The sequence below is a fragment of the Zonotrichia albicollis genome, chromosome 8 (assembly GCF_047830755.1).
Source record: "Zonotrichia albicollis isolate bZonAlb1 chromosome 8, bZonAlb1.hap1, whole genome shotgun sequence".
Classification (NCBI taxonomy): domain Eukaryota; kingdom Metazoa; phylum Chordata; class Aves; order Passeriformes; family Passerellidae; genus Zonotrichia; species Zonotrichia albicollis.
In genome coordinates, this window is record NC_133826.1 from 26,425,949 (window position 1) to 26,438,303 (window position 12,355).

Below are 12,355 nucleotides of genomic sequence, written 5' to 3' on the forward strand. Positions count from 1 at the left end.
CAGGAAACTGGAATGGAAGTAGACCATATGTTGAAGTGCATGCTCTTTATAAAGTCTGAAAATATATTTTCCCCTTTTTGACACAGAAGATATAAAAATAGATAAGAAAAAAAAGTCTAAGATTCAGCTCTTTATTCTCTAAGGAGTGAGGGAAGACATTCTGAGTTAAGGTAGGTCATGCTGGCCTTATTTGATGGATACCTACAGTAGGTGTCCTTATGCTTGCAGGCTTGGAATGTTTCAGCTCTGTATTTTTATATGAACTTGTAATGTATAGGCTGAACAGCATTTTGCCCTTTCTCTTTGTTTCTAGATTTGTTTTTTTTTTTTCTTGTGAGCAGTGATAGGACGACTTTTTCTTGGTTGCTGTAATATTTATAGTTTCATTGTTTATATTTTAGTTTTATATTTATGTTTATATTCTTTATATTTATATTTTGAAATGGTGTGGTTAATTTTACCTGTTGCAGGTAGTTTCAGGGAAATTAGGTGAGAAGGGTCTGATTGTGGTTTAGTATCACTTTTGACTTCACTGCCTATAGATATAAAGGATAACCAAAGCCCCTAACATAAGTGATTGCTAAATGATGTTTTTATGTGGAGAGCATAGACTTAATATGCAGTTTTTGGGAAATTAGCCTTCAGGTAATCTGTATCTTCACCTGACCTTTGTGACACTCTGGGTAAGGCAAGTACCTGTATGAGGGAGAACCAGGGGCACAGATTAGGGAGGTAGAGGAAGCAGATTCTGGAAGATGAAAAACAGGGGAAGTCAAAGCTCTGGGCTCTTCATTTGTTATCTGTATGCATAGATAACAGCCACTGCTGTTAAATCACAGATAAATCAATTCATATACCAATGAAATCAGGGTTTGAGAAATACAGTAGTATAATCTTAAGTATTTTATTATTGCACAGTATCTTTATATTGTATCTATTGACATACTGTGTACAACTTCAGAACTAATAATTTGTTTATTTATTTTTCATTATTAGGTTCTGGTGGCAGGAAGAGAATACTGACCTGAGATGGAAGTCAAAACATCATTTAGCAAAGCCAGCAGGATTCCTGAGGCTGTATCCACGTTAATTAATGAAGAATTTGTCTTGGTTCATCAGAAATCTGAGGACGCCTCTGGAAATGATGAGAAGCCACGGCTAAAGGTTTGCTCTGATTTTATTTTTAAATGTGTGGCAAGGTTTGTACTGATAGAAAGAGTGCATAATTGGTGTGTGCTTAAGGAGAGTTTTAGACTGTAATTTTTGTCCTTGCTGACTACCAGTGAAATTAGCAGCTTGGATTAAACAAATCTGTCCAAAAGTGACAGTTCAGGTTTTCTTTTAATAACTTCTTTGGGAGTTAGCTTTGTTGTATTCTGTGGATCTATACATTGGTAAAAGACTTTACAAAGAATGAGATTTGGTTTAAAGCTTAATATTCTTTATTTAGGGATCAGAGACTGTTATCTTAAAAGCATGTAATTAGACTATATAGGAATAGATTACACCATGTCTTGCACTTCAGTTTCTAATTTAGTTTTCCTGCTTAGTGCTACTTTAGGCACGAGTAAGATCTTTTCTAAGAGATTTCTACCTCTAAATCGCAGAATATTTTTGCTCTTGGGTGACAGCTGATTGGCTACTACAGCTTAAATGGCTAAATTTGTATTTTATCAATGTACTGGTTTTGCTCTGCTTGGAACAATAGGATTTTGTTCCCCCTGAAATGACAGTAAGTACCTAGTCTGTCTTTGCTGTACTGTTTGACAGTTATTTACAGCTGATAATTTCTGTCTGTATTAGACATTATCTGCTTCTTTAACCTAGAAAGAGGCTGTTGGGCTGGAGGCAGAATCCATGATGTAGCAATGGCTGTGGTTTTCTTTTGTCTGAAAAGCTGGTAGTTGTGAACGATTCTATTTTTCTTTAAGGGAGTGTGTATCTCCAATTTTTTTTCCTTAGGCTTGCACCACTCTTGTGTGGGAAAATTGGTGAAGCAACTGAAATGGGCTGGATATGACTAAGAAAGTAAAATTTTCTTTAAGACTAATTATAGCAAAGTCTATTGATCTCTAGTCTGAGTGGAGGCTCTAAATACACAAATCTGTTATTCTAAGAGAAGTCTGTAGTTTTTTGATGAATGGGTTCTGTATTAGCAATGAGGACATCAGCGTTTTATGCAAGGGGATGTGACACTGGATTATATTTAATTCAGTTTTGATTCTTGGTTTGTTGTCTCATTCAGCAAAGTTTCTTAACTTTTGCAATTAGTAGGGCTATATATTTGAAAACTGATAGTGAAAGTAGAACTAAAAGTACCTTCAAAAAATGTCATCTCTTTCTGCTTACAGATATTTTCAAATGGAGATGAGGAACTGGAGAAGGCAATGGAAGAGATCCTGCGGGATTCTGAGAAGGACCAGTATGTCACTGCACTCCCAGAAGGATTCAGTGATGGCAGTGGCCAGGCAGCTGCAGATGGGTCAGCAGGACAAACAGCCCAGCCAGCTTTGCAGCTTGTTTTAGACCCTTCTGCTACAGGTATTGCCTGAGTGTTTTCTCCCTTCATCACACATGGCAGGATTTTTCTTTATGCAGTTTCAAGTTGACCCTAAAATAAATATAAAGCTTTCCAGAGCTTCATTCCAAAATTATATTGGAGAATAACTGGGGCCTTCTCTTATTTTTAGTTGAAGATTATAGATAAGAATAGATTGTTACCAGATTGATACCTTGAACTGCTCTGCTTTGGTCAAAATAATGTTCCTTTTTCCTTCAGCCAAGGCTTAGTTGGGACTGAGGATTGTGTGAGTTTCTGAGTGTGTGATAATTGAGGTGGATCTGCTGCTGCTGAAGCTCAAGAAGTTTCAGGGCAGTGTTCATGGATTGTGCTACCTACAAATGAAATATGCCTTGAGCAAACTGATTGAACTGGCCACTTCTGATGGTGTCACCAGGTAGCAGTAATGCTGGCTTAGGATTTGATAGTTGCTAGGAGTGATTATGGTACTTGCCTGGTGTATGAAGTTTTCATGGAATGGGGAGGACTGAAAGCTTTTAATGTAAACAATATTGTATATATTTTAAGTAAAATATATTGTAGCTTTTATAGATACATATAGAAAACATGCAGTATAAAAACACATGCATTCTGTTACATATAATAGGGATACAATGCTGTGGTCATTTTTTGTTCTTTAACCTATAATTCTTTTTACCTCAACAGCATGCAGGGCACTTCTGTGGTTTTCTGTCAGCTAATTCCTATAGCATCTGTTGGAAATAAAAGAAATAATTTATATGAAATGGAAACACCCTTCTCTTCATTACATATCTGCTGTATTTCTGAGAAACGTACCTTACTGTCTTCCTGTTTGACATTCTTCAGACAGAACCCAACCCTTATCATGAATGAACAAAGAAATACTTGTAGATATGTTTCTCTTGCCCCACTCCAGTCCCAACAGGAATAATTCAGTTTTGCACCCTTCATGATTCTAAGTATTATGGCAATATGTAGTAGTAAGGAATAGAAGTAACAGGGCACAGACTAGGTGATCTTCAAGGTCTATTCCAGCCCCTTCATGTTCTATGGTTCTGTGATTCTGGGGCTGCGCAGAAAGATTCAGAATGTCTGTGCTGTGTTTCTGTGGTGCTAAAGAGAATCAAAATGCAGTTTGTCCCCATGCCACCCTTGGAAACATGAATTAGATTAGAACAGACTTCATAGTAATATTAAGCTGTCAAATGGATTTCTTGCTATTGGAGCTGAACTGTCTGCTCTCATGTCCTTTCCTGGAAGATGTAGGAGATTTGGCTGTGGAACTCATTGGAAAGAAAAAGTGTGTGGAAATAAAAGCAAATGGCTAAAGAAGTGTTTTCTTCATTTTCAGAAATCTCTGCACCAGGGCCAACTTCTCCCAGTGAACCCCTGGAAGAGGACAGTGTGCTGTTTAACAAACTGACTTATTTGGGCTGTACAAAGGTGTCAGCCCCACGGAATGAACCAGAAGCTCTGCATGCCATGGCAAACATGAAGTCCTCAAGTCAAACCCCTTTACCTGTAACACTCTATGTCCCAAACATTCCGGAAGGCTCTGTAAGGTAACACACAAGAGTTTCATTTGTTGCTTAAGCAGACACATAAGAAGTGGTTTCTCACTTTACTACTTGCACAAGGAAGTAGAATTGCTGGATTTATGCCTGAGGTTCTTGCTGAAGAGAGTTAGTTAATTTTGAGCAATTCCTCTGAAGCAGCAAAATGTGTGCTCATATTTACCATGCAGTACATGGCTGCTGTACCAGCTACCACAGAGTGACAACAAAAATATCTCTTTCTACCTTAATATCTGTTCCAATATGATAATAAGAGAGGTAGTGGAAAGGGAGAGCTGGTAATACCTGTGCTCTCCTGACCCCCGTAGTCTGTCGATGTCTCCAAGGTCCATGAGTTGCAGGAGTCCTTCTGGCCTTGGGTTGGCTGCAGGACTGTCAGTTTAGACTCTCCCATCTATGTTTCAGAATTGAGGTGCCAGTCTCTGCTTCCAGCCATTGCTGTGTAGAAGCCAGCTCTGACCCATGTCTGCCTCATGGTGGCAGTGCTCACAATCTCCAGATACTAGAAAAGATTTGCTTTTACCATGTGAGAAGGGTCTTTTAATTAGTCATGAGGTAGTCAAAGGTTCTTGATCAGGATGTACCTGTAGCATTTTTGCATCCAGAAGTAGGGAACATCTCAATATCCAAGATACTTATTTTTAAGCTCTGATATCAAGGTATCTGAAGGATATGATTAGATTTCCTTTCTTGCCTGAGCTATGTTTATGTATTGACTATCATGTTGTAGAGGAAGAGAAAGCCCTTCAAGAATATTTATTTTCTTCCACTTTTTTTCTTTGAACCCAGTTTGAGTTTCATTTGACATCAGAAAATACTGTATTTCTGTACTTCTACAATGGCAACAGTCACAACAGTAACAGTAACACCCTTACACAAGATGTAAGGGTGCCTATTTTTTGTACTCAGTGTGGCCATTCAGGAGGGCCGTTTTGCAAGTGACCCAGAAGGTTCCTTTGGTCTTTCATTTCAGTTGAGATCAGTAATTGTGGGACTGCCTAAGAATCTACACAGAACTGAAAAGTTGAATCCACATGTGACATAACACATTCCATCAAAGTTTAGGTGATACTTGTGTTGGCTTTGAGGAGTGTGTTCATACCTGGTGTCTGAATACTTGTCCTGTGAGGTTCCAGTTATCATGTCCCACCAAAATTACAGTGTGCTGAATCCTCCCAGGGCTCTTCTTGCCTTTAGTTTAGGCCTATATTTTTATTGTTACAGATTTGGGATTTTAGGTGACTTATTTTTATTAGTCCTTGATGTGAATGGGCACATGGACAAGTAGTGAAAAGATAGAGGATAACATTTGTTGTTCTCTAAAAGTCACTATCCACCAGTCTGTTCGGAAACACCACTACCGCTTTTAAGTTTCTAAAAGATTCCTTGGGTTTTGTGTTTGAGAGTATTTTAAAATTTTGGCTGAAGTCATAGATCTGTGCTAAGTATTTTCCTGAATGTAGCAGCATTTGCTAAGCTGTGGTGGTGTTGTTTGCTAAGTCCTGTTGATTCGGAATTAATTTTCATAATGATTTTTTAAACAGATTTTTAGATTGATTTAATTGCATTTTCTTTGTATACAAATAACATTTTTAGGATTTTCTCTGGTTTCTAAATTTCTAGTGTGTTTTTCACAAACAATGGTCATTGTTTACTGTGTGATCTAGAGGTACTGTGTTTGTCTGTAATATGGCATATAAAAGAAATTGAGTCAATGTTGCAACCAGGAGCATTTACACCTTTAATTTGTAAAGCGTAACATTTCTGTTCCTGCTACCTATCTCTTCTACTTGAATTGAGCAGTAATTAGAGTTTAGATTCTTATTTATCTAATTACAGGAAAGCCTTTTAGGTATGCCTGTCTGTTTTACTGACCTGTTCCTTTGATCTGCCCTGTTCCTTTTCTTGCCAGAATAATTAATCAATTGAGCAATTCGGAGATAGCCTCATTTCCCATCTATAAGGTGTTGTTTTGTGTGAGGGGACAAAATGGGACTTCAGAGAGTGACTGCTTTGCATTCACTGAGAGCAGCTGTGGGACAGAAGAGTTCCAGATCCATGTTTTCTCCTGTGAGATTAAAGAAGCTGTAAGTATTCTGTGGTGTGCAGTGACTGGGAAAAAGGATACAGGTGTTTGAAGAGGTTATTCCCAATGTGGAAATGATGTATAGTGCCTTAAAAAATGTGTTAGCACAAATGAATGAATTTTGCAGAATGTGCAGCTAGTCATATATTAATTATTACAATTTTAATAATATAATATTACATATATTATACATATTAAATAATAATATATTATAATTATGTAATAATTATAATTTTAAGTTTTTGCTTTTAGTATTTTAACAAAATTCCGAAGTGCACTGAAATAGGACGATTTGGAAAGCCTCATTTGGGGCTTTTGCAGGCCTCATTTGTGAATGTTTCATACTGGAATTGCATTGTATACCTTTGGAATTAGAAAGAACCATGTTACAGTACTCTGCCCTAGATGTTTTAGGAAGAACTATGTAATAGTCTGGGAGAAAAGGACTTTTTAAGGTGGAAAAAGAAAAAATCTCCTTGGGTTTTGACATCTGCCAGAGCAGGTTGTATGTTTTGTTAAAAACACAACTTGAAAAGTACATTATGCAGGTCCTCTAATGAGCTGCATTCCAAATCTCTAATCTAATTTATATTAACTCACTGAGCATGACATGAGCGGGGAATGTATCAGGAATGGAAATAGGAGAGGTTGTTACTGAAATGGCTTGGTTATTGAACACGTGATGTTGAGTGCTTTGTGGTACATGAGGCATGATTTGTGTTGAGTATAAGAGGCAAGTGATTTTTGACCTTCAAATACCTCACAATGCCTCATTAGAAACACCCTTATTTTTGATCAAAATGTGAATGATTTTGCTTTTTTGCAGGTCAGCCGAATTTTGTATAGTTTCTCCACGGCATTCAAGCGTTCTTCCAAACAAGCATCTGATCACGTGAAGGACTTTGTTCTTCCCACACCAGACAGTGATGTGTACACTTTCAGTGTCTCCTTAGAAGTTAAAGAAGATGATGGGAAAGGAAATTTTAGGTAATCAGAATGGAAAGAGAAAAGTAGAAATCTCTTTGGAAAAAGCACACAGCTACTTTCCACACACACAGCTACTGTGTTGCAAAAAAATTCATTTGACCTCTTTTCTTGAGCCGAAATGCTCTAAATAGGAAACTACTCGTTTGATGTTACAATTTTCTTCTTTGTATTTTTTCTGTAAAAAGGTAAAAATTCAGGATACCTTCTTTAAGTGTATTTCTTTTCACTGCATCGTTTCTTTTAGGGGTGCTCAATGGATGCCTATGTAAATGGAAAAGATAGTAAGAAGTCTTTTAAAAACTTTAATCAAGCTAAGTTTCTTGAGTAAATACAGTCTAGTGGTTTCTTGTGATTTTTTTAAAGCTAATGAATTTTGAATTAATTTAAAATTTAGACAGTATAATCTCTTTTCTGTATTAAATAATTCATGTTCTATACCTGCTGAAGAATGTTTCTATTTTTTTTAGCCCTGTGCCAAAGGATAGAGATAAATTGTACTTCAAGCTTAAACAGGGAATTGAGAAGAAAGTGGTGATCACAGTTCAGCAACTTTCCAACAAAGAACTGGCCATTGAAAGGTAAAAATCTTACAAAAATGATGAAGGTTATATTTTTGAAAGAGTGGTATTTAATGTTGTTTTCTCTGACTTGGTAAGTTATGTGATAGAAAGAAAATACTAATAACACCAAGTATGATTGCACAACAGAATTAATTCCACCAGATGGCAATCTTAGCAAAAGAGTAGCAATGGGAGAATTTGGTGGTAGTGAAAAGAAATTCGAGAAAACAGAAGAATTAAGAAAACGTGCCCCCTAACCCTCCCAAAACCTGATCCTTTGATTTAATTTCCAGCTTTTACTTCAGAATGGAATCTTAAGTTTTAGACAAGGACTATATAGTAAAAATTTTTGTCATTGTTTTAGGTTTTTGCTACTCATTGACTTTAAAAAAGTTATCTATTTTCAGTGTAATTTTAATTTAAACAGTTTTGCCTTCAGGATTCAGTTAATGAGGCATTTATGAATAGCATTTGATTATTGCTTTTCTCCCCAATGTAAAACTATCTTTCTTAGAAATTAGCTTTTATTTTGGTGATGTTTAGAATATTCATTTGGGGATGTTATTTTTATCCCCACAAGCTTTGCTGTGTAAAAGTTATTTAATTGAAATGACATACACAGGCTTCTAAGTCATTTTATCTACTTATCCCTGATAAGATTAAAATTCAAAACTGATGAAAGATGAATGCAGGTTACATCAAACTGAGCTTCTGAGCAATTTAATGTTTTTTCAAAAGTATTTCAAAGAGGAAGTTACAATGCAAAAAAATATTTCTGAAGAAATTTGATCCCTGGTCTACAGATTTCAGAAATCTTTTGTCATGGTTTCAGGAGATCAGATTTGGTTGCTGCTGAGAGAAAGTGCTCCCTCCTGGTGTTCAGCAGAGCCTGGGTTGAGTCAGGGTGATGCAGCAAGTTACTCTCATACATGGCTTTGGCCCTTCCTGCTCTTATGTCCTGTTTGACCTGGGTTTTGCCAGTTTTTATTTGGCTCAAAGCAGCTGAAGAGATGGTGTTCATTTCTGAGTTATGTGTGGCACTTCATGGCTTCAGTCCCACCATGGGGACTGTCAAGTCTCAGTTGTTTATAGGATTCAGGAAGAAAATTCTGGTTAATGGTGAAGGGCTTTAAGGGAGCTGTTTTTAAGAGTGAAATAGCCTTTCATTCTTAGAGATGGAAGGATTCACACTCTTCTCAATACAGTGGTGTTTACATATAGTTTGCTACCAGTCATACAGGAGAGTGAATCCTGAGTTATGTAGGTATACCTCAGGTTAAAGTCTAGGCTGGCATCCTTAGCACTGCAAAATATTACAAAGTATTGGTTGGTTTCTCATTAGTAGTGGAAACTTTTTAAGATCACAGAATACTAGAATGGTTTGGGTTGGAAGGGACCTTAAAGACCACCCTCTTCTGTCAAGGGCAGGGATACCTTCCACTAGACCAGATTGCTTCAAGCCCTGTCCAGCCTGGCCCTGAACACTTCCAGGGATGGAGTAACCACAGCTTCTCTAGGCAGCCTGTGCCAGGGCCTCACCACCCTTACAGGGAAGAATTTATTCCCAATATCTGATGTAATCCTGCCCTCTGACAGTGTGAAGTCATTCCCCCTTGTCCTGTCACAGTGTTAACTTAATATTATCAGTTTTATCTATCGGTAGCATTTATAATTTGTATTTTTATAAATTAAAATATATGTAGTGAATTACAGTTCTTTTAAGTTTTTCTGCTGATCTAGAAAGTAATGGAGTATGTGCACTTGCACAGAGCTGCACCTTTAAGTGCAGAAATCCAGCAAATCTGAAGTGAGACAGAGGCCCACAACCTGTGCAGGTCATTTTAAATCCTGGGTGTGTGGTTGAGCCCACTCATGTCAGAGGCTGAATGTGCTGGCAACTGTTTCTGTAAAATCCATCTTCTGCAAGTGAGGGTTCTGACCTGGTTTGAAGTGATTTTCCTCTTTGAAATAAGAGGGAAGAGAAGCCCTGACTCTTCTTCAGCAGGATGCTGCTAGGTATCGTAAGTCTGCTCCTGTGAGAGACAGGGGTTACTTGTTCCTGACTCCCATTCTTTTGGAAACATACTGACCAAAAATATTGTCTGTCACACATCAGAACTTGTGTATATTTTAGTGATGCACAGCAGGAGCAGCATCTGGGAGCTGTTGTCTGTGAAAGTCACAAATATTTGACCTGCCTCTGCATCTTGACCTTACATTTCTCTGTAGCAGCTGTAGCAGGAGCTGGTGATCCCCCTAATACTATGAGTTGTATCTCTCTCAGAGCCATTTCTGCCCCAGAAACAAGAAGTAGTAGGTATGCTGTTAGCTTCTGCCCAGCTGAATTAGTCTCCCAGAGAATCTGGTTTGTGTGGCTAAATCCAAATCCTGCATCTGAGCTGCCTGGGGTGCTTTACATGACACTGCATTATGGATATAGATAAATCAAAATAATTCTCTAGTGCTTTATTTACCACTTAGATTTTGGTGATTCTAGTAGTGAATGAGTATGGAAAATACTGTTGCGGATGTTAAGTGTAATGAGGTGAAAAATGAAAACCCTACACCCCTAAAGTAACAGAAGAAAACTAGGTGGGGTAGTGATTGCATATCTTAAGACTTTTACAGTTAATAGGATTATTAAAATTTTAATTGCTGGTGTCCATATGTCCAAGCAATATTGTTCAGCATATTGCTTAGTTCTAAAAGTCAGTGAGAAAAAGCAGTTTGGTTATCAGAGAACCAAACAGAAGAAAAATTCTTCCAACAAAACTCTGCATTACAAGCCAAATTTTCCATGGTATTTCAAATAGCAATTACTTTCAATTATTTCTTTTTCATTTGAGATCTAAGGTTTTTCAAAATCTATGCAAGACAGCTTGCTGTTTGTTGCACATACATAATTCTGTTTGGTGTTTTTATTCATAATGGAGTATATTCAGAGGAGAGAAATATATAGATGATTTGCAGAGACCTCAAGCCTGGATTTTTGCCTTCAGTAGTCAGGAAGTTTAAATATCTGAATGTCTGAGGAAATTTTTTGAGATGGGGTTTTTCCCTCTTAAAAATATCGAGAACATTTTCTTTTAAAATGATGTTACTGGAATTCAAGGCCCTGCATATCACACAAGTTCAGATTTAAAAAATGAAGAATGAAGTCTGAAAATTGAGCAAATGGTTACTTCTTGTTGTTTTCTTTGAGGGTCTGTGATGCTTTGTGATTTTTTTGCAGCAGTGCTATTGTAAATAATAGAATGAATTCATTTGTATTTTTTTCCTATGATTACATGTGAACAATTTTTCAAATGAACTGGGGAGAGAGTGAATTTTTTCATGCCAGTCTCCGTCACTAATGTGTAGGAATTGTTGATATGTTTGAACTCATTATTATAAATGGTCTTTAGGGACAGTTGAGTTTTCACTCAAGGCCAGATGCTAGTTTCTGCCATCTTGATTCTGGAAAATAATTTCATTGTCTTTTCTGTAACATGTGTTGTGTTGTTTCCTGAGCGTTGCCATAACAATAACAAACAATTCTCTGAAAGGTACTCTTAAAATTAGAAGCAGTAGGTGGCTGTCCATTATGTTCAAGCAAAGATTCTTGTATTGTGAAAAGCTAATATGTTCTTTTCCTTTGTTTTTTGTTTTAAATGAACTTCACAGGTGCTTTGGGATGTTGCTAAGCCCTGGAAGAAATGTGAAGAACAGTGACATGCATTTACTAGACATGGTAATATTCTAATAACCTGTTAAATAAGATAAGGTGATTGGGAAAAAAGAAAACCCAGCAAGATGAGCTTTTAATATCTTTTGCTTTGTTTGTTTCTTAAATCCTGGGATATGATATCTACAATCATAAGATGGACAAAACATTTCAATTCTTGTCAAAAGCTGTGGCACCTGGCTTTCGTTCAATTAGTGAAGCAGAGATTAGGTTGTTACAAATAACTGAGCTTTTTGTATTGTGTTAAGCATGTTCCCTGAAAATTTAGAGCAAATAATTGCTTTCATATTTGGGTGCCAGGGAAGTGCTGTTATTTTTCCAAGAGGCTAAAAACTTTGTCTTTTCCTTCATTTGATTTTAAATTCTTGCCCAGAGTTTGAAGTATTCCCTTGTCTTCTACAATATTCTATTTCTTAGAGTTGCTTCAGAGAGAACTGCAAAACAATGTGATCCTTTCTGTAATAATGCCAATTTACTTTCTCTCTGTGGATAATACAGCCATTTTCAAGTTATGAAGTGCTAGAGTGACCTGGTTTAGGGCAAATTTGAGAATGTTAAACCCATAAGACCTGTTGTGGTTTTACAGTTTTCCCAGTTTTGCCTAGTTCATTTCTCAGTTCATGCTGCTGGTTCTATTTATCAGTATTTAGTTCTCTTGTCAGATTCATTTATTTGCCTTATTGTTTTTACCAGCTCTTTTTTTTTTTTCTCCTGGTTTTAGTTGCTGAAATGAGTTCTGATTTTCCCTTTTTTATTTGATTATAAAACTGAATAAGTAAGAATGAGTTATGGAGTGTTGTTGTTCCTATAAATCTATACAACATTTTTTACTGTATTTGAATTCCTGTCTACACTCCACCTTGAATTTTTTTTTGTTTTGTT

At 36.8% G+C, this 12,355-nt stretch overlaps 1 protein-coding gene across 3 annotated transcripts in view; it reads left to right on the forward strand.

The window, feature by feature from the left end:
- The window catches only part of RABGAP1L (RAB GTPase activating protein 1 like), a 229,200-nt gene that overhangs the window by 18,516 nt on the left and 198,329 nt on the right, over positions 1–12,355 (forward strand). For all 3 annotated transcript variants that reach the window (XM_074546321.1, XM_074546319.1, XM_074546320.1), the window contains 7 exons: positions 997–1,164; positions 2,352–2,541; positions 3,894–4,104; positions 6,029–6,203; positions 7,029–7,189; positions 7,657–7,767; positions 11,413–11,479. In XM_074546321.1, coding sequence (XP_074402422.1) covers positions 1,030–1,164; positions 2,352–2,541; positions 3,894–4,104; positions 6,029–6,203; positions 7,029–7,189; positions 7,657–7,767; positions 11,413–11,479 — 1,050 coding nt within the window. In that variant the 5' untranslated portion in view covers positions 997–1,029. The remainder of the gene's footprint in view (positions 1–996; positions 1,165–2,351; positions 2,542–3,893; positions 4,105–6,028; positions 6,204–7,028; positions 7,190–7,656; positions 7,768–11,412; positions 11,480–12,355) is intronic.